Source organism: Eurytemora carolleeae, unplaced genomic scaffold (genome assembly GCF_000591075.1).
Source record: "Eurytemora carolleeae unplaced genomic scaffold, Eaff_2.0 scaffold131, whole genome shotgun sequence".
Classification (NCBI taxonomy): domain Eukaryota; kingdom Metazoa; phylum Arthropoda; class Copepoda; order Calanoida; family Temoridae; genus Eurytemora; species Eurytemora carolleeae.
The window spans coordinates 332,669-356,225 of record NW_019396496.1 but is presented as its reverse complement, the minus strand read 5'-3'; the positions used below and the strand labels follow the sequence as shown (position 1 = coordinate 356,225).

At 33.0% G+C, this 23,557-nt stretch overlaps 4 protein-coding genes across 4 annotated transcripts; 3 read left to right on the top strand and 1 right to left on the bottom strand.

Annotated features, from left to right (window-relative positions):
• Positions 1 to 2,240: 2,240 nt before the first annotated feature.
• On the top strand, positions 2,241 to 5,453 carry LOC111704361 (myoneurin). The gene is made up of 3 exons (XM_023476583.1): positions 2,241 to 2,718; positions 3,042 to 3,122; positions 4,603 to 5,453. The coding sequence occupies exons 1-3, from the start codon at positions 2,277 to 2,279 to the stop codon at positions 5,385 to 5,387; spliced, it is 1,308 nt and encodes a 435-aa protein (XP_023332351.1). The 5' UTR covers positions 2,241 to 2,276; the 3' UTR covers positions 5,388 to 5,453.
• A 140-nt stretch (positions 5,454 to 5,593) lies between these two features.
• On the top strand, positions 5,594 to 9,036 carry LOC111704358 (zinc finger protein 142). Its single transcript, XM_023476581.1, has 2 exons — positions 5,594 to 5,898; positions 7,373 to 9,036. The coding sequence occupies exons 1-2, from the start codon at positions 5,742 to 5,744 to the stop codon at positions 8,800 to 8,802; spliced, it is 1,587 nt and encodes a 528-aa protein (XP_023332349.1). The 5' UTR covers positions 5,594 to 5,741; the 3' UTR covers positions 8,803 to 9,036.
• Positions 9,037 to 9,139: 103 nt separating this feature from the next.
• LOC111704359 (zinc finger protein 845) lies at positions 9,140 to 11,419 on the top strand. The gene is made up of 2 exons (XM_023476582.1): positions 9,140 to 9,321; positions 9,525 to 11,419. The coding sequence occupies exons 1-2, from the start codon at positions 9,171 to 9,173 to the stop codon at positions 10,835 to 10,837; spliced, it is 1,464 nt and encodes a 487-aa protein (XP_023332350.1). The 5' UTR covers positions 9,140 to 9,170; the 3' UTR covers positions 10,838 to 11,419.
• A 1,897-nt stretch (positions 11,420 to 13,316) lies between these two features.
• On the bottom strand, positions 13,317 to 19,091 carry LOC111704354 (histone-lysine N-methyltransferase SETD7). The gene is made up of 9 exons (XM_023476577.1): positions 18,983 to 19,091; positions 18,413 to 18,535; positions 18,025 to 18,184; positions 17,356 to 17,465; positions 16,876 to 16,991; positions 15,664 to 15,730; positions 15,230 to 15,349; positions 14,514 to 14,649; positions 13,317 to 13,771 (listed from the first exon to the last, which is right to left on the bottom strand). Exons 1-9 carry the CDS (start codon positions 19,045 to 19,047, stop codon positions 13,337 to 13,339), a joined length of 1,332 nt encoding a protein of 443 aa, XP_023332345.1. The 5' UTR covers positions 19,048 to 19,091; the 3' UTR covers positions 13,317 to 13,336.
• Between the last annotated feature and the right edge of the window lie 4,466 nt (positions 19,092 to 23,557).

Here is a 23,557-nt window from a genome sequence, read left to right as displayed (position 1 = left end):
AAAATCTGTTTTTTATTTCCCCTAATTTAGTAAACAAACCCTACACGTCTTGATGGAAAAATGATTTTTAAGAGGGGGAAAATTAAACTTTTCAGAAGTGGGAAAACTGATAATTCAAAAAAATAAATACCCTAAAAGAATGAAAAGTTGTAATTCAAAGTTAAATAGTGCCATGAACCATTCACATTTCACAACACCATCCTTTATAGATAAATATTGTTCGCGTTGAAATCCACGAATATTTTTATAAATGTGGCGGTTAACTTTCTGAAAGAAAAATAAAGATATCTACTGTTTATTATTCTCTATACAAATGTTAAAGGGATACTTTTGTGCGTCGTTAAATTTCATATTTCATATTTTATTCAACTACAAAGCACGAGATAATACAGATAAAAAAAAATCACAATTTACTATGTAGTTTGGACCCGCCTAACCAGAGTAGGTTGTTTTAATTGGTTGGCCCACTATAGACGAATGAGAATTGCAGATAAAAACAATGTACATTGTACATTTTAAACATAAAAATGATGATAAATCAGGAAAATGGTAAGGAGGAGGTGAGGGAGTACAAGGGAAAGGGAGGATACTCAGCGTAAGGGTTGGAACAGAGGGTAACATAAGTTATTAAAATCATGTTTATGAACTACAGGGTGAAGAAGATAGTAAAGACTAAGTTTATCCACATGATATACAGTTTTTTTACAGATACAATTTGCATAACTATCTAGATAGATCTTGGCGACTTTTCTTTTAAACGATTTTGCAGATTTAGTTTCTTTCAGCTCTAATTCAATCGAATTCCATATTTTTGGAAATAGAGCAGAGGGAAAACATTCTAGAGTTTTAAAGAGAACCCGCTCAAGTTTATATGATTTTGTTCTATTTGGTTCAGTTAAAGAATTAAACATATCATGGAAGGAAGCTGAAAGGTTTTCATAAAAGTATTTATGCATAAAAGATAGAACACCTTATAAGGGAAGAGCCGGCTTTAAAGGTTGCGTTGACTGTTTCTTAGCTTCAAAGCTTTTACAATTCTTTTTTTCAAGTCATAGAAAATACATAATTCATTAGAATGTGTTTTATATTTAGACACGATTAAGGAATGAAAGTGATTTAAATTTGAAGAGGAGAAGATAAACGAACAGGAGGATTTAACTATAGAAAAAGAACTTTATATTCGAAAATGGAGAATACTATTTAAGATGGAAAATATTGAGATAAAGGATGAGATTCCATCCTCTACTGTAGAGGATACATGTACTGTAGAGGATACATGTACTGTAGAGGATACATGTACTGTTTTCATAAAGGAAGAATATGTAAAGGTTGAAATTACGGAAAGTCGGGGTAAGGCTTAAATCCATTTTTTAGAAATTCTTTTTCTCAAAGAAAATCCAACAAAATTATTGTTTAAACGAAATCTCCTCTGTTAATCTTCATACAGGGGATACTCTGTTTTCTGGGACAAAGAGAACAAAGAAGAGAAAACGAGAAGAAGGAAGATATCCTTGTGATAAATGTGAATTCATTGCATTGTTTCCAAGTAAGCTAAAGAGTCATATTGAAAGTAAACACGAAGAACCAAGGTATTCATGTGATAAGTGTGAGTACACTTCTGCTACAGTTGGTAATCTAAGAAAACATGTTGAGAGCAAGCATAAAGAAAGGTATAAGATATCCCTGTGATGAAGTAAATATGCTGCAACTCAACTAAATGATCTTAGAAGACACATTGAGCGTAAACACGAAGGAGTAAGCTATTCCTGTAACCAATGTAAATACGCTGCAACTACAGTATGTTCTCTGATAATAAATATGGCGAGTAAACACGAAGGAGTGAGATATCCTTGTGACAAATGTGGGTATGCTGCAACGATACCAGCTCATCTTAAAAGACATATAGAGTGTATACATGAAGGTGTAAGATATCCCTGTAATCACTGTCAGCATTCTGCAACGACTGCAGATCATTTAAAGTAAACATAAGCGACACTAACATTTTATTTATTTTATTTTATTTATACAATTCTAAATTTTGTTATGTAATCAGAGGTGGGGAGGCAGCCCCCCCCCTGATATGTGAAATTTATTGTTTCCGTGGGGTTTTCAGACACCAACGGGTGCAGAGCGCCCCTTCGCAAGAATCCACTCCTCTCATCAATCCATGAATACCCTTTATCGGTAATACTGATACGGTATATCCTATGATACACTTGTCAAACTTTTCTAGAATATTTAAATTAAAATACATAATACGATATTTTTCAGATAGAATGAGAATTAAAGGAGAAATTGAGGATCTAAAAGAAGATGAAGAGTTCGTGCTGAAAGAAGAAAAAGGAAAGGAAGAATCTGAGATGAAAGAAAATATGAAAATCAAGGAAGAAACCGTCACCACCTCTAGTGTAGAGGATACATGTACTGTAGAGGATACATGTACTGTTGAGGATTCATGTACTGTTGAGGATACATGTACTGTTGAGAATACATGTACTGTTGAGAATACATGTACTGTTGAGAATACATGTACTGTTGAGGATACATGTACTGTAGAGGATACATGTACAGCTGAGGATACATGTACTGTTGATGAAACATGTACTGTTGAGGATACATGTACTGTTGATAATACATGTACTGTTGAGAATACATGTACTGTAGAGGAAACTTGTACAGTATATGTACAGGAAGATGTTAAGATGGAAATTTATGAAAGTAAGGCAGCATATTTCTCTATAATTGTCATTCTTCTGAAATTTTTTTATTATTTCTAAGTCGATTTGATTTTCTAGTTGCTTAACTATCTAGTTTTTCAATTTTGAATTCATATTTTTTGTTACTACAGAGTATAGCAATCTAAGATTTAAAGGGCGCTTTACGCTAATTTTTCTAGTAAAAATTTATGCTTTTTTATTTTTCCTTCTACAAAAACTACAATTCCAATATTTCTGTTTTTTGATCTAATTTTTTCTGGCAACATTCTTTATTCTCTCTTTGAGCTTTATGTTGTTTTATGATGTTAATTTTTAAAAATTAAGGTGAAAATATAAACCAGGAGAAGGATCCTTTGCTACCTCCAACAAAAAGAAACAAGAAGAATAAAATTATTAAGCCTAAAGGTTGGAATACTTCTTCATAATAATAATACATTTCTAGGCAGAAACGGGTAATTTCCTATTAAAAGTACCCTTCCCCCCCCACTTGTCGCTCCTTTATTCTCAAAAAGACAAATACCCCCNCCCCCCCTCTTGGAAATCGAAAACTATTATAACTAACACTGCTGTTAATGGACCATGAGGTTTCAAGTCAAAGCACCTAAACTTTATCTTCAGAAGATGTTAATATGCAGTCTATTCCTGAGTTTTAATCTTAATTTTCAGAAAATGCCAACTAGGGAATTTTCAACTAATCCATTTTAAAGATGTCTCAGAAATCAAGTGCGTTTACAGTTTTCAAATCAAACGTAAATTTCGTTTAAAAACTTTAAAATGCTTCTTCTGGGTTTTTTTACAATGTTTTTTGAAATGTTAATGGTAGGATTCCAAATTTTGTAACTCTTTATGAACAGTCAAAAGACGTATTGCGTAGTAAAAAAATTAAGTCCAAAGTCACCTGCCTGACTGACTAGATACGGCCTGAAAAAGTCTTTTTTTACGTGATTTTTAAGGATTTCACTTCAAAAACCCTTGTATAGGCAGTACTTAAACAGTCAATACAGTTCACTTATGGCTTTGAATTTTTGCTAAAACGTGTCTTAATTAGACTGTTATAAGGACAACTTACAAAATTAAAAGACCCTGCGATTAACAGTTCAAAAAATATCGCAAAAAATAACTAGAATCAGCTTAATCAAGTCTTGAAACTAAAGATACATTTGATTTTAGACCAAAAATGCACTTGATTTCTACAATATCTTAAAAATGGATTTACTCAAAATTCCCTAGATGGCATTTCCTGAAAATTGAAATTATAATTCAGTAGACTGTATATTAATATATTCCAAAGGAAAAGTTTAGGTGTTTTGACTTGAAACCTGATGGTCCATTTTCAGCAGTGTGAACTATTAATTTGAGTCTAAAATTCAACTTCCTATTCAAGAGTTTTCTGGTTATCACTGTATTTCATTTATTCAATTATTTAACAATATCTGCTCTGTTCCATTTTGCAATTCTTAAACCAGTTTTTTTAGTTTTTTAAATATATGTATTATATTATAGAAATAAAAAATAATTTGTTTCCAGATATTATTGTTCATTTAAAAAGCTGTGTTGATGACAGTTCAATGATATGAAATTAAGTTATGAAAAAGATTAAAATTAAGCAATGAAAAAGATTGAAATTAAGCAAGAATTTAAAGTACAAAAGTTAGTTTTTCAGACAGAAAGATAAAAAAATTTCTAAGCAGCCCCCCTGCAATTCCCCTGGCTCGTTCACCTCGTTTCCCTCGGTGCGCCCCCCTCCCCCTACAAAAAGACCCAGTTACCCACGGGCCTGTTCCCCCGTCCCATGAAAATTTCATAAGCCGCCTCTTAAAGCGTCAATGACTATCTTAAACTACTGTTGACTATTTTATATGAAAAAAATAAAAGTATTCTTAAGGAGAGAGATATCCTTGTACTGAATGTAAATATAAAGCTACAACATCAAGCCAAATGAAGTTGCACATTAAGACTAAACACAAAAGAATAAGATGTCCTTCTGCCGAATGTGAATATACTGCTGCAACATCAAGCCAACTGAAATTTCACATCAAGAGTATACACGACGGGGTTAGATATTCGTGTGACAAGTGTGAATATCTAGCAACCTCGGAAAGAAATCTAAAGAATCATTTTGAAAGTAAGCATGAAGGGGTTAGATACCCTTGTGATTATTGTGAATACGCTTCCACTTTTGCAAGCGTACTTAAAAAGCACATTGAAATTAAACATGAGGGTGTGAGATATCCATGTGATCAGTGTGAGTATGTTGCAACTACTCCTAGATATCTCAGAAGGCACATTCAAAGTATACACGAGGGAGTGAGATACTCATGTGATGAGTGTGATTTTGTCAGTACTGGAGCTTGGAGTTTAAAAAGGCACATTGAAAAACGTCACATCGGAGTGAAGTATACCTGTGATCAATGCAAATATTCCACAACAACAAATTATATTCTAAAAACACACATAGAGAGTAAACATAAACAAATACTACATTTGTGTGATAAATGTGATCATAAGGCGTCAACTAAGCAAAGTCTAAGGCTACACATAAAGACTAAACATGAAGGAATAAGGTATGCATGTGATCAGTGTGAAATTTCTACAACCACAAAAAAATCGTTAAGCGACCACATAAGAAGTAAGCACGGTGTAAAAATTGTGAAGTTGAAATGCGAATGATTGATCTAATTATCAAGCAGTGTTCGGAATTTATTCCCAAATTGTCAAACTTATCCCGTTATTACAGAGCGTCCCATATCAAATTAGATTATCTCCAATCTTTAACGTCAAACTACGCAAATGATACTCGAAAAATCTAGCATTTTCTGCAAAAAATGTCTATTAGCCTTATTAAATTTTCAAAATAATTAATTCTTCTTAAATTTTCTGACTTGTCCCACAAATCGTAGTTTAGACCCATTGACGCGGTCTAATTTGATGTGGGACACCCTGTACTTAAAATCTTCTACGTGCCATTTTTGCTGAACTGAAGTTCTTCTTATTTGATCTATTCTGTTCAACATTTCAGAAAAGATGGCTGAGAATCCTGAGAACTCACTAAAAGAATTAGACCCGGGTCCGAGTGAGGAGTTTAAACTACCCAAGGAAGAAATATTTGAACCCCTTGATGAAGAGAATGGTCCAGTCTATAAGGAAGAAGAACACACAATGGAGAAATTAGAAATTAAAGGTACACACATGTTGGGTGACTTCTCAGCCGAACTTAGGGAAGTGGTCTACTGAAAACTGTTTTTTTTTTTAAAAATAGAGTTAATCGTAACCAGGATTAACAGAACTAATTCAGTAATATCTATCTAATAGTTGAAACAACCCGCCTCGTATTCCCCCCCCCCCCTTTTTCCTGTCCTCAGGTCTTCTTCGTTCTCAAGCAACCTGGTCTTATAACAAGGAAGAGAAATCACCTTTTTTTGAACGGGGGGGGGGGGTGTGATTTATCTTTAGTAAGACGTCATATGCGATGCGGACAGAAAGTGTGTGAGTTTTGCCTTCCCCCTTCTGGTTAAATTATTAGACTATCTGATTTTCCCGTTTGAATTTATTTCCAACTATTTCTGTCGGACGCAAATTGTTTTTTCCTTTTCTTCTTTCTTTAATATATTTAATATCATTCTTATGTAATGTGCTATGTGCAATGTGTATTTTAAACAGGCGCGCTACTTGACATTCAGCAAGGGGGGGGGGGGCTTTTTTCAGTTTGGGCAATCTTGTGTATGGGAAATCTTAAATCTGTTTTGGAGTCAAATTTTTCATTCAAGGGCATTTTCAAAATATATGAAGAGGCTTTTTTTTTTAATCTAAAGAGGTTATGTTTTTGCTGGGCGCAAAACTTCTTAATTTTGGAGTTTTATCATAAAAAAGTAGGGGCATTTTTTTTTTAGATATGGCTGAAAATTTTAAAGTTGGGTGCATTTATAAAACATTTTGGGATAAAAAAAATTAAATTTAGGTGCTAATTAAAAATATTTGGTGGCATTTAAAAAACTAAGGGTTAAAAATGTTGAAGAAAGGGGCAAATCAAAGTCTGGTGAGGCAATTTGAATAAGAATGTGTGAGTGTAATTTGAAAAACCAAATTCGGTGGCATTTTATTAAGAAAGGGGGCGAAAACAAAAAGAATCTGAGCTTTATTGAAAAATGTTACAGTGAATTTGAGTTTGCTTTAAGAATGAGGGTAGGTTTAAAAAAAAAAATGTGGGGGCATAATTTTTTTTTCGAGAAAATTAGCTATTTTTTGAACTATTCGGACTTCTATAGAGGGGCTTGCGGGGGGCAAGCCTTCCTAAGGATGGGGCTTGCCCCCTCCCTTAATCAGGCTAAGGGGCCTTACCCCCATTGCCCCCCCTATTTTTGCGCCTGAATTTGTGCATGGTGTTCTTTACATTATCTTTCTGTCCTATTATACTGATTAAACTGATGTCCTTTTTTTTAATAAACTCCTTTTCCATTAAGCTCTTGCTGTTTCTTTGTTTTACTCTTCTATTTACCAACTCGTGAATTTTCCACAGCAAAAAAGCAAGGAAACATATTAGTAAATTTTTATTATATTTCATAAATGAATAATTGCTTACTACTTAATTTCTTACAATTATACTTATTATTAGTAATCACATAGCATTTGTTTAAACTAAAGATTATAATGTTTAGATGAAATTAAGTTTTCTGAAGAGAATCCTTCTAAATCTCATGGACAGAGAACTAAAGAGAGGAAACAAATATTCACTTGTCATAGATGTGAATATTCTGCCAGCGCTAAGGGGACTTTGAAAACTCACATTTTGGTTAAACATGAAGGAGTTAGATATCCCTGTAATCTATGTGAATATTCAGCAACCACTACAACAAGTTTAAAAAGACATGTTGAGAGCAAACACGAAAGAGTTAGATATTACTGTGATCTCTGTGAATATAGTGCTTCCTCGAAAATCAGTATAAAAACTCATTATAGCAGTACACACGAAGGAGTAAAATTTCCATGTGACCATTGTGAATATAGCGCTGACACAGCAAGACTGCTATTATTACACATTGAGAGACTACATAAGGGAATAACATATGAATGTGAACAATGTGAGTATACTACGACACATGATAGTAATTTAAAGAGACATATCGAGAGTAAACATGAAGATGTGAGATACTACTGCGATAAATGTGATTACTCGGCTTCCCAAACCAGAAGTCTCAAATCGCATATTGAAAGTATTCACAATGGAGTGAGGCATCCATGTGATAAATGTGAATTTTCTGCAGCTAGTGGAAGAGCCCTGAAAATACATATAGAAAGTAAGCATGAAGGCTTGACATATCCATGTAATAAGTGTGATTTTTTTGCTCTAACGGCAGTAAATCTGAGAGCACACACTAGGAGTAAACATGAAGGTGTGAGATTTTCATGCAATCATTGTAGCTATATTGGAGATGCACAAGGCCAACTAAGATTGCACATTGAGAGTAAACATGAGGGTGTCACTTATCCTTGTGATATGTGTGAGATTATTGCCAGTAGCTCGGGCAGTTTAAAAAGGCATAAAATGACCAAGCATGAAGGTTTGAGATATCCCTGTAAGAGATGTGACTTCACTACAACTACTGTCAGAAATCTAAAGATTCACGTTGAGAGTAAACATGAAGGAGTGAGGTATCCATGTGATAAGTGTGATTTTGTTGCAGCTACACCCTTGAGACTAAAAAAACATAAGCGGTCGAAACACGACGGAATATTGTATCTTTGTGATAAATGTGATCATGCTGCTGCTACATCCAGTGGTTTAAAAACACACATTGAGAGAAAACACGGAGAGTTAAAACATTCTTGTAAAGAGTGCAATTATACTGCTACAAATGAAGGTTACTTAAAACTTCACGTGATGCGTAAACACGGAGGAAAAAAATATTCCTGTGAAGAATGTGACTATGCTGCAACTACTGAAGTGACTCTACAGAGACACATTAAGCGCGAACACAAGGGTGTAAGGTACTTTTGTGATAAATGTGTTTATTCAGGAACTAGAAGTGATTATCTCAACAATCATAAGAAGAAAAAACATGGATGGAGTGAGATAATTTCACAATGATAAATACTAACTGAAGATTTGTAAACGGAAAGAGATTTTATAAATGTTATCATCAATTGTTCAAGTTTGTTAATAACGTTTATAAACGAAAAACATAGAATTAAGTAAAAATCATATTTTTATTATATATTAATATGATATATTATGAATAAAGCGCTTAAATACCTTTAAACCCTATTCTTAGCATAGCTAGGAGGGGGGCATTTGACTTTTCAATAAAGATATACCCCTGTCTTTTTATTTTTCAAACGAAACAAAAAACTCAATTTCACTAGCTTGTTATATACTAAAAAGATGGATTACATTCCAGTTGCTAATCTCTTAATTTTTGTTTTCCATTTTATGTTTTCTTTAATATTTCAGATAAAATGGCGGAACTTTTGAAAAAGGCCGAGTCACCAATAAAAGAAGAGATTGTTCCCACTAAGGAAGAAGTTCTTGTAACCTCTGCTGTGGAAGATATGTTAGCTATTGATGTTCAAGAAAACAAAATCAAATCTGAAAATATAGAAATGAAAGGTAAGGTAGAATGAAAAAGATAAATTAATAACTTTTAGATTCAATTCTAAAAAACTGGAAATGATAGATTTCACTGATCCAAGGGGCTGAGCAGCCCCCTGAATACGTCTTTGAAGAAATCCTGAAATGGAAAGCTACAAATGTAAGCTAAAATTATTTGTGATTTGTTAACATTAATTTTTAATAATTGTATTTTATTTCAGAAGTGTCAATAACTGAAGAGAATGATCCTCTGCTCCCTAAACCTATCTTCTACTGTGATGAGTGTGAATATGTATCGTCAAACAGGTCAAACTTGATGAAACACTTTGTAAGCAAGCAGAACGAAAGTCCTGTTTATCCATGTGATGAGTGTTTATTTGAAGCGGAGACTTTGATAAGTTTAAAGTACCACGAGAAGAGAATTCATAAGAGAATTGGATATCCGTGTGAGAAGTGTGAATATGTTGCCATCTCAGATTATAAACTAAAGCGACACTTGGAGCAGTCGCATCCAGAGCATAAATGTATTCATTGTGACTTTATGGCAGGTACAAGTATAGAACTGAAGCGCCACAAGAAAAGTGAGCATACAGATATAAAAAAAGAATTCCCATGTAGTCAGTGTGATGTTGTCGCGAGTTGCAGAAGGAATCTTAAATATCACTTCGATATCAAACATAGAGGTATAAGATATCAATGCAATCAGTGCGAGTATGCAGCTACTAGAGTTTTAAGTTTAAGACGACATATCGAAAGACAACATGAAAATGAAAAATATTCTTGTGATCAATGTCAATTTTCCGGAAATACAAGAATGAAACTGAGGTTACACATAAAGTTTCAGCATATAGGTTTTAAATATTCCTGTGATCAATGCCAATTTGAGACAAAAAGTACAAGATCTTTAAAAATACACAAGACGGCTATACATCATGAAGGAGTCAAATATCTTTGTGATAAATGTGATTTCGTCGCTACCGTGGCGTCTAAATTAACTTTACACATTCGTGTAAAGCATGAAGATTTCAAGTATTCTTGTGATAAATGTGAGTTTCTCACAACTACTGAAAATAGTCTAAAGATTCATAAAAAGTTTCTACACGAAGGTGTAAGATATAATTGTACCAAGTGCAAACATGTTTCAACCACTATGGACGGTGTTAAGAGTCATATGAAATTATGCCACGAGGGGGTGAGATATCCCTGTAACAAGTGTGAATATACTGGATCAACAACAGAAAAATTAAAGAGACATATTACGTGGAAACACGAAGGAAAGAGATATCCCTGTGTTTTATGTGATGATTATAACGGCACTAGAATCAGCTCTCTAAAACGACACATTGAAACTGTTCACAAAAAGGGCAAATTTCCCTGTTATTTATGTGGCGAGGCTACACCCTCAGTTGTACAACTAAGGAAGCACATTATAACCAAACATGAAGGAGAAAGGTTTCCCTGTGTTAAATGTGAGTTTTCAGCTAAGTCTGTTAGAAGTTTAAAGGAACATGTAGAGAATAATCACCAAACATAATTAAATTAAATGTCCAATGTCCTTAATGCAATATTAGATTCTTTTATTGCCTTATTGTAAACAAGTGCCTTTATTAGAAATAGAAATAGGTTTAAATATATGTCTTAAGGAGCGGGGGGAAGGCAGGCGGCAATAAGCCACAACATTTTCCCCTTCCATGCCACATATCATCTTTTTTTGTCTACCGGAAGCCATGAGCCACAACCGTACGGTATTCCATGCCACTGCATGGGAGTCTTCCTGGAGTTATTACGTTTGGTAAATTTAGGAAATTGCAATTACGATTTTTAACAACACTGCCGCATTACGCTAGAGATCAAATTATTCTAAAGAAGAAGAAAAAAATGAGAAAAAACACAATATTAGCTGTCATTGCCGAATGCTGAAAGATAGTAGCAGCATATTTCTCTCGGAGAAGACTGGAGTAAAAAATGTTCACGCAACTTCCCGCCGGATCTGAGGCGAAAAAAAAATATGCAACCTTCCCTTTTCTCCTGATTATACTTAGACCTTTTAACTATTTAATGCCAATACTGTGAGGAATTATTCCCCCCCCCCCTATAAGTTGCAGAAAATACTGGAATCAGGGGCGGATACAGGATTAAGAAAGGGGGGGCAAGATTTTTTAGGAACGTAAAAAAATTCATAATTAGGAACAAAAAATCGCGCTGCAGGCGAAAATTTTTTTTAACTTAAAAAACTCAAAAAGAGTCCAAATTAATGGCTAAAGACTAAAAAACTAGATTTTTAACTTTTCACACATTATAGTTTATTAAGACAGATTTTTTCCTGTTTTGCACAAGGGTTTCTTTCCCTTAAGCATGCTATTGAGAAGCTATTCTGAAAATAGGAACAAAAATTCCAAATTCAGGGGGGGCTACGCCCCTCCCTGAATCTGTCAGGGTGTGGCGAATGTCCCCCGCCCCCCCCCCCAGTATCCGCCCCTGACTGGAATTACTTCCCTATTTTGCAAATAAACGATCAGTATTCATATACGAAAAAAATGAGTAACATTTTCTACAGAGACCCTCAAGTTTTCATTGGAGACACCAAGTAAAAAATTTAAATTTGTTTGATAATGTTTAATGCACATATGCACTTTTTGGTATAAAACAAATATACTTGTATCATAAACAAACTGTGGAACAAATTGTAGAAGGCGCTGTTATAAGTACTCATATTACATTTAATAATGATTTTATACCTTTTTTACAAGAAATCTAAAAAATTGAAAGGTTAAAAACTTCCAAGTTATAAAAAATCCCCCCCCCCCTTCCCCTCCAAGAATACTCCGGTGGGAGGTTGCGTAAATATTTTTTACTCCGGTCTTCTCCGATAAACCGGAGGGAAAGAAATATGCCGCTACTATTTTCCATAATTCGTCATTAACTAAGCAATACAGATTTCCTCAAAAAAAAAATTCAATTTTGCAATTTTCTCGTTAAATAGTGTACATTTTCGGTTATGGGCGCTCTTTGAGCTTTAAGTGGCATGTCGGATTCACAACGGTACCCTCTATCTGATCAAGAATGAATGAGATTTCTTTGTTTTTCTTTCTGAATACTTTTCAATTGTGGTTTTCAGAAGTTTTCAGAAATAAGTTTAATGACATAAAATGTTCGTTGTAACAGAAATCCTTTAAACAAACAAAAAGATGTTTCCATCCACTAATCAAAGTTTAATAGATATGAAATGTTTTTTTTATGAAGGAAAAAAAATTGATTGAAAACGTTCTCAAGATTATAATGAAAAAATTTCTATATTTCTATATTAAAATTACTAAAATATCTAAACGCAAAATTCTTATTGTTTGTAACCTAGTGCCTTTTATAGAAATATTTTAGTTATAGTTCTATTTTAATGCAACTTTTTGTTAAGGGTTTTTAAACCGATCTTACGTTTTTTTTTCGCTGCAATCTGTGGAAAATAAATGCTGATAATGTTTTTTTTATGTTAGTGGCACATTTGATAACTTATCTAAAAATATTGATAAAAGGAGAAGGAGGGGAATGGGGGGGAGGGATGTTCTACATATGTGTACATAACATTATGCACATAAAAATTATTTTTAAAAAGTTACGATATATATGATAAATTGTTAAGATTGATATTTTTGTATTATCACATTTTATTATAATAATAAATAATTAAATTTTATGGAATCATTTTTACCTTTAAATTTACCATAATCAATGCCTTTCATATGATTTGCTGAGGTTTTTTCAAACTACTCATACTTTGGTAGTTTTTAAAAAAAAAATTCATTATAAATCTAGTATATGTTTATATTCTTTTACTACAGACAATTCAATATTCATGAAGTATTAAATAAATTATTTCAAACACTTTAAAAGTATAGTTTACAGGTTTTAAATATGGAAAATTGCATGTTCCTATCAATGATTTGTCGCATTCTTAAAATTTAAGAACTTAAAAACCTTAAATATTTTCCTTGCTTAAATTTTTGTTTCGATTAAAGATCTTTTTGTTATTTTATTTTTATAATTCATCATGATATAAATCAGGATTGTTATCATTTGTATCTTCTTCTAGATCATTTGTATCTTCCAGATAATTTGTATCTTCTTCTAGATCATTTGTATCTTCCAGATCATTTGTATCTTCTTCTAGATCATTTGTATCTTCCAGATCATTTGTATCTTCTGCTAGATCATTTGTATCTTCCAGATCATTTATATCTTCTGCTAGATCATTTGTATCTTCCAGATCATTTGTATCTTCTACTAGATCATTTGTGTCTTCTTCTAGATCATTTATATCTTTTTCTAGATCATTGATGTTGTCTTCTTTTAGTTCATTGTTTTCTTCTTCTAGATCATTGTTTTCTTCACTGCCGTATTTGTTCCATATCTCTAGAAACCAATTTGCCACTAAAGATTTATCCTCAGTTTCGTACCCATAGTCAACAGTCAGCTAAACAAATCATTTTATGGATAGGGTTTCAAAGAAAAAAGGGAAAAATGATTCATAAACCTATTTTAAGTTGGATTTTTAATACCTAAGCAAATTTTCCACCTATGCACCAAATTGAGTTTTGAACTAAACCCCCCTGAGTTTTGAACTACACCTCCCTGAGTTTTTAATTACACCCCCTGAGTTTTGAACTACACCCCCTGAGTTTTAAACTACACCCCCCTGAGTTTTGAACTACACCCCCCTGAGTTTTGAACTATACCCCAATGAGTTTTGAACTACACCCCACTGAGTTTTGAACTACACCCCCCTGAGTTTTGAACTACACCCCCCTGAGTTTTGAACTACATCTCCCTGAGTTTTGAACTACACCTCCCTGAGTTTTAAACTACATCACCTGAGTTTTAAACTACATTACCTGAGTTTTAAACTACACTCCCTGAGTTTAAGACTACATCTCATGAGTTATGAACTACACTCCCTGAGTTTTAAACTACATTACCTGAGTTTTAAACTACATTACCTGAGTTTTAAACTACACTCCCAGAGTTTAAGACTACATCTCATGAGTTTTGAACATAAACACTGATAAGTTTTGAATTACATTTCCCTGAGTTTTGAGCTTATACAGTCCACCCTCTTTAGGTTTAATCTACACCCCCCGCCCCCTTCTTGAGTTTTGTAATACGCTGCCTGATTTTTTAACTAAAAAAGGCCCCCCCAGTTTCATGAAACATGTTACCTCCTGATTAGCTGGTATATCCTTGATTGCTATTAAGGACATGATTACTCCTAGAACAGGATGAACTGAGAACAGCATGAATTCTGTTGATAGTTTAAAACTATGGTTAACCTTGTGTCCCAGTGTGGCATTATATCTAAAAAGTATAAACAAGTAAAACTTTTAATAGGTCTTTGAACGTATTAAATACAGGGTTACCTTACAAGAATGTGATTGTAAAGACAACCCAAAACTCGAAAAATTTGACTATTTCAAGCTTGGCTTTGGTTTTTGCATTCAATTGAGTTGTTGATGGTTTACTAAATGAACAAGGAGAAATAAGCCAAAAGAACCCTGAATGCAAGAAAACGAACCAAACAATTTCCGTACAATCGTCTTCATTGTGGGTAACCGAAAATTGTATAAAACGAACAAAGGAAGTTACAAAAAGATTTGATGGAAAAGATACAATTAAGATTCTTCTCCTTTTAATTTTTGTTGAACATAAAGAAGTTTTATTCCACTTAAAACTAAAAATGTCGGGGTTTTCTTCTTGACAAAATGTATGAAGGGAAATGAATTTTAATTTTTCCTCCTCAAGTATAGTAATACTAGGCTTTTAGTCTGGAGACCCTTATTCCCCGTCTCTTGAGACACCTAGTATACTTTGTGTAAACTTTCAACGTTTTCACCTAACATTTTTTAAAAATAATGAATAAAGTTGTTTTTCATTAAACCTGTTTATATCATTTCCAAGCTCAAAGGGTAGATCAATGCAAAGTTGATGCTCACGTTCAATATCTAGTTCTATGTAATACATATCTCTTATAAGGGACTCCTCAGCACTCAGCACCCGTCTAAAATATATATAAACAATACAACATAGGTTAAATGTATCCTGTGCTGAAAACTTTGAATTTTTGATGTTGAGATCAATGCCTGATCTTCTCTTTTTATTAAGCTCAAGATTAATTTAATCTTTAGTTTCTATTCTGAAAAGTGTTTATAGATTTAATATATTTTCAGAACCGTTATAACCAAAATAGTTCTTAATTTCAAAAGCTTATATTCATATTACTCTTTTAATGATACATAATACATCAATATAAAAACAGTTTATAATTTTATTTTTATTTTATCTTTTCTTGAAAATATATTAAGTTGTAAATACCTGTCCAATCCTCTAGGGTACATATTACAATTAATAATATATCCACTATAAAATGCAACAACTTCTCCTAAATTCATTTGTAATTACTTTTTTTTCAAAGTGACCATTTTATGAGTCGAGTGGTATGTCCTATTCACAACAGCAGCCTTAAAATCGTCATATGATCAAGAACTTAAAAACTTAAAAATCTGATTATTTTTAACTGCATTTATCTTTTATTAAAATATACTTGCGATTTTTTTTACAGAAACAATTGGAAAAGGAAAAAACTAATTGACGACACATTCCATATAACTGAGATGGAATTTAAAGAATTTGAGCCGCGGTTTAAATCTGCCAAAAACCGGTTTAAATTAAGCGCCGGCTTAAATCTTGAAACATTTGATACAATTTTAAGTGGCACCAACCATATTTAAGCCGCGTCCTAAATTTAAACTGCCGCTCAAATTCTTTAAATTCGGCCTCTGATCAGATAAAGGTTCCAGGGGGTAACATTGTTAACTGGACATTCCTCTCTTTGTATGAAGGCTCACTCAAATTATGTTTTACGTTAAAAAATATTGCAACAATTGATAAAAATATTACAAATTAAATTAAGAATGCTTTTAACTTTTGCGAGCAAAGAAAATAAAACCGAAAAATTTATCTTAGCTTTGCATTTTCGTTTTTCCATGGAAATTTAGCGGAACAATCTACAACCGGCTTCCATCATAATTAATAAAAAAATTTAACTTGATAAGTTGCGCCATTATAAGTGAAATACCCAAAATTTCAAGAACACATTTTTTAGAACATGGAACATGAATGTCATGTTAATAACTTGTATAATGTTATAATGAAACCAGATTTGTTAAAGAAAGGTTAATGGTTACAATCAGGGAAGTTTTATATTGGAAAATAAAAGATGAGAAAGGAATTGAGTCTTTCCCACAAACGCTGATTTTCTAATCCTTATATATTATATCTTTGCAACTCAATGTCTTGGACCTTAGATATTTCAATCTATGAATTCTGTCAGATCAAATATTCTAAGTTAGAAATATCAAAGGTTTACACCATCAGGTTGCAAAGATGGATTAGAATATTAGAAATTGTGGCAAAAACTCAGTTCCTTTGACATATGGAAAATAAAGAGATGACAAATCGAGGTGCCGTAAATAAGAAAATATATGATGAATTGTGGTTCGGTTTCTGCACCCCTCTCCTCTCTACCTGAAATAATATCTCTCGTAGTAAAAAGTCCGTTCTCCGCTCCTTCTATTTTACTCCTCCGAACCTCTACTGTACTCAACTCAAAGGGATCACTCTGCACTGCATTCAATCCCAAACTAGAATATTTAGACGAAGAATTAAAATAAAATCTCGTCGGTGTTTCCCTTTTGGGAGGGGCGGGGAAGGTTCGATTCTTTGGGTTTTAAAAACCATGGGTTACAGTTAGTTTCCCAGAATATAAAATTGCGGTTAATGATTTAAAAGAAATTCATTCAAAACGTAAGTTTAACCCATACAAATAAAAAACTGTTTTTTTTTTCTGAAATGTGCAGTGGACCCCCATCCTTCTAGACAGATACCCCCCTCCCGTGACTTTCTATCTGTCTTAACCTAACCTAAATAGCATAATCACAATGGTTGCTTTTTTTCAGAATAAGGGGGTCATGAAGATTAGGATCCAAAAACTGAAAGTTCTCCTGCCTGAAATGTGAAGGAGGAGAGTATGTAAGATTAGGTCCGGACAAATCCCCAAACTCAAGAGACCAGGATTCTCCAGATCTACAAGCCTTTACCAGTTTTGTAGCTTGTCCCTTTAAAATGATATATTTCTTCTTGATTTTGTGGATAAATATCTTACATTAATATCATTAGATCGAGGATAAATTATTTTGTGTACTGCCCTGTTAAGTCTTCTAAAGTCTTTATATGTATAACTGTATAATTCATACAACTTGTTCTAGTGGCCTAAAAATCAGTCCGGTGCTTTAAATGAGCCGGAGTTTTTTAGTAATTTACCAGAGCTGAAAACTTTAGAATGATATATCCTTAATTCCGATCGGTTAATTAATCTGGAGATTAATAACAAGAGGAGAACAAGCATTATTTAATCTCGAGATAAAGAAAAAGAGTGGATCAAGCATTAATCCCGATATCCACCATTCAAAAGTTCCCAGCTCAGGAAAATGTATAAAAATCAGCTGAGAGCTGGGGCCGAATTTAATGAATTGGGGACTAGGGAGGTCGCTGAACTACTTTCCACCGGTTCAAATCCTGAACCACTGCTTCAAATCCTCATAAATCGTTGATTTTGAATCGGTGATTCAGGATTTGAACCAGCGCTAAACAATTCACCATCTATTAAATATTGACCTGGAGAAGAACATGATCCTCCCAAAGTCCAAGAACAGCAGTTGAGAAGTCAGGATAAAGATATGCACCAACTCTTGGTTCTCCCAAATCATCCGACTCATAATAAAACGCACCTTGAAAACCATCATCTGCTAGATACCAGTATGGTCCTCCTTCTTTCCTTAATTTTCAATTCATTTACAGGGTTACCCACAAGTAAGAGACTGTAAAGACGACATGAAATTCTTCAAATATAACATTCCCAACTACTCAAGTTTAAATTAAGTCTTCAGCCTTGAATGAGGTCTTTAAATGGCTTATTTGAGTATTTGTCAAAGGAAGAAGCAAAACTGCAGATTAGTATTAAAATTTATTTTGTTTAGCAAAAAGACCCAGAAATATTGATCACCTAATCAGAGCAAGCTCTAATTCAAAGAAATTAATTGTCTGAGTCTCGATTCCGAAATCTTCTGTTTCTACCCACAGTCTGAGATTGGTTGATGCCATGGGTTCGGAGTAACATTCTTCTGTACTGAATCAGGCATAATTTGATACCAAAGAGAATAATAAACGATATGACGTGGCAATCATATTTTAATAAAATTGATTTCAAAGTGAAATATATCTGAGTTGAAGAATTTCACCATGTCCTGTTATTCTGGGACACCCTTTATATTTTGTTCGTACATGTCTGTACATACAATACAGGGTTAGTCAAAACAAAGTATTGTTTTTAAGCATAAAGTTTCAAAGAAATTCCCGACAATCTCTCTGAAGGGTCTGTTGACGTAATTTCAAATAACCCTCCATCGGGCATTTAAAATGTCCAATTCACAACGGTACACTGGAAAATTAATGTGATTTCCATTTTTTTTACTTTGAAAATTAATTATTTACAATTGTGGGTTTTCTATAAAAAGGCCCTTTAAAATTACAACGACAGTCTTCTTAAAAAGAATGTTTATGCCTATAATCCTACTCTGGTGACGTTGTTGAGCTCCTGATGAGAGTACAGAAGCTCAGGAACAGTTTAAAACTCTTCATCTTGAAGTACTAAGCAAGATTAGAGAGAGGCCTGGGCTTTACACAAGTGTATTATCTAGGCCATTGAAGTTTAATTGCGCTTACTTTTAATTGCAAAATCTGCAAGATGTAAAAATAAAACTTTTTTTTATAGTTTTTGGAAATTCAGAGTGTCTCAATAAATATGACAGGGAAAAGACGACTGAAAGGTCTTCTTACCTTTGATTATAATTTGCGGTATTTATTTTTCAACCTAATTATTTTACGTTAAGTAAAGGGTTTTTATATAAACTACTTGTTTAAGTATGATACTTGAATCATTAAACACTAATCTTATATTAAACTCTCTAGTCCTGGCATTTCCTAAATAAATTATACCCTGCTTCTTACGTTTTCAAAATTACCAAAGATAGAACTAATTACGTTTTTCATATTCATATTTTTATTCAAGTACAAATTGCACGAGATAATACAAATAAAAAATCACAATTTACTATGTAGTTTGGCCCCGTCTAACCAGAGTAGGTTGTTTTAATTGGTTGGCCCACTATAAACGAATGAGAATTGCAGATAAAAACAATGTACATTGTACATTTTAAACATAAGAATGATGATAACTCAGGAAAAAGGTAAGGAGGAGGTGAGATGGTATAAGGGAAAGGAGGATACTCAGCGTAAGGGTTGGATCAGAGGGTAACATAAGTTATTAAAGTCATGTTTATGAAATACAGGGTGAAGAAGATAGTAAAGACTAAGTTTATCCACATGATACACAGTTGTTTTTTTTACAGATATAATTTGCATAACTATCTAAATAGATCTTGGCGACTTTTCTTTTAAACGATTTTGCAGATTTAGTTTCTTTCAGCTCTAGTTCAGATTTATTTAATAAAGACGAAGATGTTTTGTTACCAACTTATTTTGAAATTTTAATCTGTAGGATTATCCAGAAAGGATGATATTTTAGAGGTGACTGAACATGATTTAATGAGTTTTTTCACTTTATAGAAGAATCTTTGTGAGTAACCCTGTCTTTACAGAAGGCATCATATTGTGGAAAGTAAAACAGTCGTGTCAACCTTTTCTTGATAGTGATACACATTTTGTCATTAGATAGCAAGAAAATATCAAAGACAGTCTGTTAGTCGTTTCTTAACTTTCATGCTTAGTGGGTATTTCTGTACTGAGACGTTTTTTCGACAACATAACTTTTTCTGATAGTTTTTTATTCCCTTCTCTGTTAAATTTAAATTTGGTTCCTTATTCATGCTTCAATATATTAATTAATTGGCTATTCATTATTAATTACACTGTAGATATGTAAAGAAACGCCATCTGTCATGCTTACAACCGAATAAAATTTAATCATAGTTCTAAACCTTCGAATATTTTTTTTCTTAATGATAGAATTAAAATTAACAAGTTAATGGGGATATATTTAGTTGGAACAGAGTCTAAAACTAAAGAATGCGCGAATTTTAAGTTCGAGGTTAAAAGTTCTGTAAAATAATGAATAGCTACTTAAATATTAAACTTTCTCAATTTTGAATTTGAATTTCCCGGGAAAAATCTGAACCAATCAGAGAAAAGGATTTATGGAGAATATTACATAACCATCGCTAATCAGCTGTTCTTACGTAACCGAAAACTGCAGCTGAATGATGATTGAATAATAGACAAATAGGGAAAATGCAGGATTTCAAGATTTTAAACCTGTGTTTAAATTTTAACTCGTCGATTTCGGCGAGTTAAATATTTAACCACAGGGTTAAATGTTTAACCTCACGGTTAAAGTTCAGGTTTAAATTAAGTCAGAAGTGGCATTTAACCTTGAACAATTTAAGTCAAAACTTCTCGTTCTTTAGTTTTAGACTCTGGATTAAATCGTTTACTTTTTTCGTTAATTTTTTTTTATCGAGAAACTCTAGGATGGCCATTCTAGGTAATATTGTCAGGGTTGAGTTAAAATATAAATCAAAAGGTTAAAATATCAAATATATTAAGTTAGTTATAAGCTGAAAAATCATCAATCTGCTGAACAATCATAAATCTGCTGAACAATCATCAATCTGCTGAACAATCATCAATCTGCTCAATAATTCTCAATCTGCTGAACAATCATCAATCTGCTGAACAGTCATCAATCTGCTGAACAATCATCAATCTGCTGAACAATCATCAATCTGCTCAATAATTCTCAATCTGCTGAACAATCATCAATCTGCTGAACAGTCATCAATCTGCTGAACAATCATCAATCTGCTGAACAATCATCAATCTGCTGAACAGTCCATGAGATTATTTCAAGGATTTAAGGGGGAAGAAATGCTTAAGCAGCCAAACATTCCAGAAGAAATTCCCAGTTGAAGCAATTTTCAAAGTGTCTTCTAATATATATAAAATCAAACAGATCATTATGAATATCTTATAATGTGTTTAAGAAACTAAATTATCAGTAAAATAACCCTCGTTTTCTAGATTTTCTTGAAAATTATAATAATTGGACAATTTTGTTCTAAAAAAGGAATAAAAATCAATATTTAATGAAGATTTATCAGCTTATTGATAATTATTGTAGATCAATATTTTTGTCTTAAATATGAACATATACATATTTCTCTGCAGTGGTAAACTTCCTTTTTGCTCTTCTTGCCCTACCAAATCATAAAATTTCCCTTGAAAATTCTTTACAGTATATTTTTGGATGACCCGTATTTAACTGTCAATTCCATTTATAGCTCTAAACTGAAAAAAAACTCAATGGTCAGAAATAATGTGAAAATCTCCAATGAAAATTTTATGAAATCGTTGAATAATGTTTTAAAAAATCCCGTTTTTCTTTATTACGTTTTTTTTTAAATTTTTATTTTGTTACTACATAGGAATTAGACCATCCTGAAAGTAGCGAGGCTCTGACCCTATTGTCCAATAAACGGTTTTACACGGAATTATATAGAGTACGTATTAGCTATAAAAACTGACGGAGTTGTCTTTGATAAACTTTTCATTTTAAATGCATTAACTAACAAAAAAGTATAAAATGGTAAACGGGAAAAGATATGGTTAATATATATTATATGATATATATGTCATTTGTGATCGCGCGCAATCTTGTTTCAGTTGAAGTACACATTTCCCTTTGTTTAGCCAAAGTGAATAAATAATCACTTTGCTGTTTAGTCATAGAGAATAGAATATATATTTGAGGGGAATTTACTAGAAAAAAGTGTAAAACGGCCATTTTGTTGTACTGTTTCCATACTGCAGGTGTACTTCACATATTTATGCTTATAACCTGTTGGGCCCTGGAATATCATTTTATAGAAAATGAATAGTCTAGGGAACATACTGTATTAATGTACCCTACTGCATATAATTTGTGAACATTTACATGATTTGTACACTTTGAACTCCCTTTCAGACTGAAAGGGACTGAAAAAATTCATACCGAGAGATTCTTTAAATTCCCCTCTAATATATATTCTATTCTCTATTTGTTTAGTGTAGGATTCATCTCTATAATTGGACGATAAATAGATCGATAGATGTTACCGCCGTTACAGTTTCTATTGGTTCTGTATCGTCACAAAAGCACGCGACTGAACCCTGATTGGATCAGACGCTACCGGAAACTTGAAACAAGGATGATTGGCAAGGACCGAACAGTTAAATCAGCGTGAGATTTTTTGTACAATTGAATTATCTTACCCTTAAACATGCCTAGGGAGAAATGGAAGCCTAGCACTTATATTTATTTTGAAATTACATCATATAATACGTCCATGGAGCATTAACAAAATTAAGTAAAATAACCATTGAATATGCAAAAATTCTTCACTGCTGGGAACTAAAACCATTTTCTCTTAAGGAAAAGTTGTATTATTCTTTTGGCTGTTGGAGTGGAGACCTCAGAGCTTAGATGAATCGTTTTTCTAGAGTTGTTAATATGTTTACCCATGAGAGAAGAGGCCACTCTGAGAAGATTCCTTCGCGAGAAAACATCATTTAATTAAGAAAAATTAAATTTCAAGAAATGAATTTTTCTAACAATCAATCTCTTGAAAGTAGGCTGGTCAATGTAAACAACTCCCCAAATGTTGGATTTCTTAATCCAAACTTTATAGTTTTCATCTATATGTTAGTTATACTTCTTATATCAAACTTGAGCGCCGCAGCCATCCGAGGTTACAGGAGATCCTTAACCTACCTTCGCATTAACATCATCCTTATCCTCAACTACTACCTTGTCGAGACCTTCAACACCTGCGCCTCTATTACGGTAAAATAGAGATATCTTAAAGGGACTGTAAGCGTAATTTTTATTAACCCTCCATGCAAAGATGGCAATGCCCGAATTTACAACGGTAGCCTTGAATCCTTAATCTGATAAAAAATGTCGAAGAAACCGTCGTTTTTCTGACTCAAAAAGTTTTTATGTCTGTAAATTCTCCATTGCTTTTTATAAGCAAGAAATCCGCAAGTCACTTTAACACAGAGACCGCAATTGTAAATAAAAATTTAAAACATTGTT

Bases quoted from the DNA above. Each gene is read 5' to 3' on its own strand.
- LOC111704361 (XM_023476583.1), top strand. From the start codon at position 2,277: ATGAGAATTAAAGGAGAAATTGAGGATCTAAAAGAAGATGAAGAGTTC. The intron at 2,719-3,041 runs GTAAGGCAGCAT...TTAAAAATTAAG, and splicing joins TAAGATGGAAATTTATGAAA to GTGAAAATATAAACCAGGAG. The intron at 3,123-4,602 runs GTTGGAATACTT...AGTATTCTTAAG, and splicing joins TAAAATTATTAAGCCTAAAG to GAGAGAGATATCCTTGTACT.
- LOC111704358 (XM_023476581.1), top strand. From the start codon at position 5,742: ATGGCTGAGAATCCTGAGAACTCACTAAAAGAATTAGACCCGGGTCCG. The intron at 5,899-7,372 runs GTACACACATGT...TATAATGTTTAG, and splicing joins GGAGAAATTAGAAATTAAAG to ATGAAATTAAGTTTTCTGAA.
- LOC111704359 (XM_023476582.1), top strand. From the start codon at position 9,171: ATGGCGGAACTTTTGAAAAAGGCCGAGTCACCAATAAAAGAAGAGATT. The intron at 9,322-9,524 runs GTAAGGTAGAAT...ATTTTATTTCAG, and splicing joins TGAAAATATAGAAATGAAAG to AAGTGTCAATAACTGAAGAG.
- LOC111704354 (XM_023476577.1), bottom strand. From the start codon at position 19,047: ATGAAGAGTTTTAAACTGTTCCTGAGCTTCTGTACTCTCATCAGGAGC. The intron at 18,185-18,412 runs GTGATCAATATT...TTGAAAATTAAG, and splicing joins TTAGAGCTTGCTCTGATTAG to GAAAGAAGGAGGACCATACT. The intron at 13,772-14,513 runs GTAACATGTTTC...TGATTTGTTTAG, and splicing joins ATATACCAGCTAATCAGGAG to CTGACTGTTGACTATGGGTA.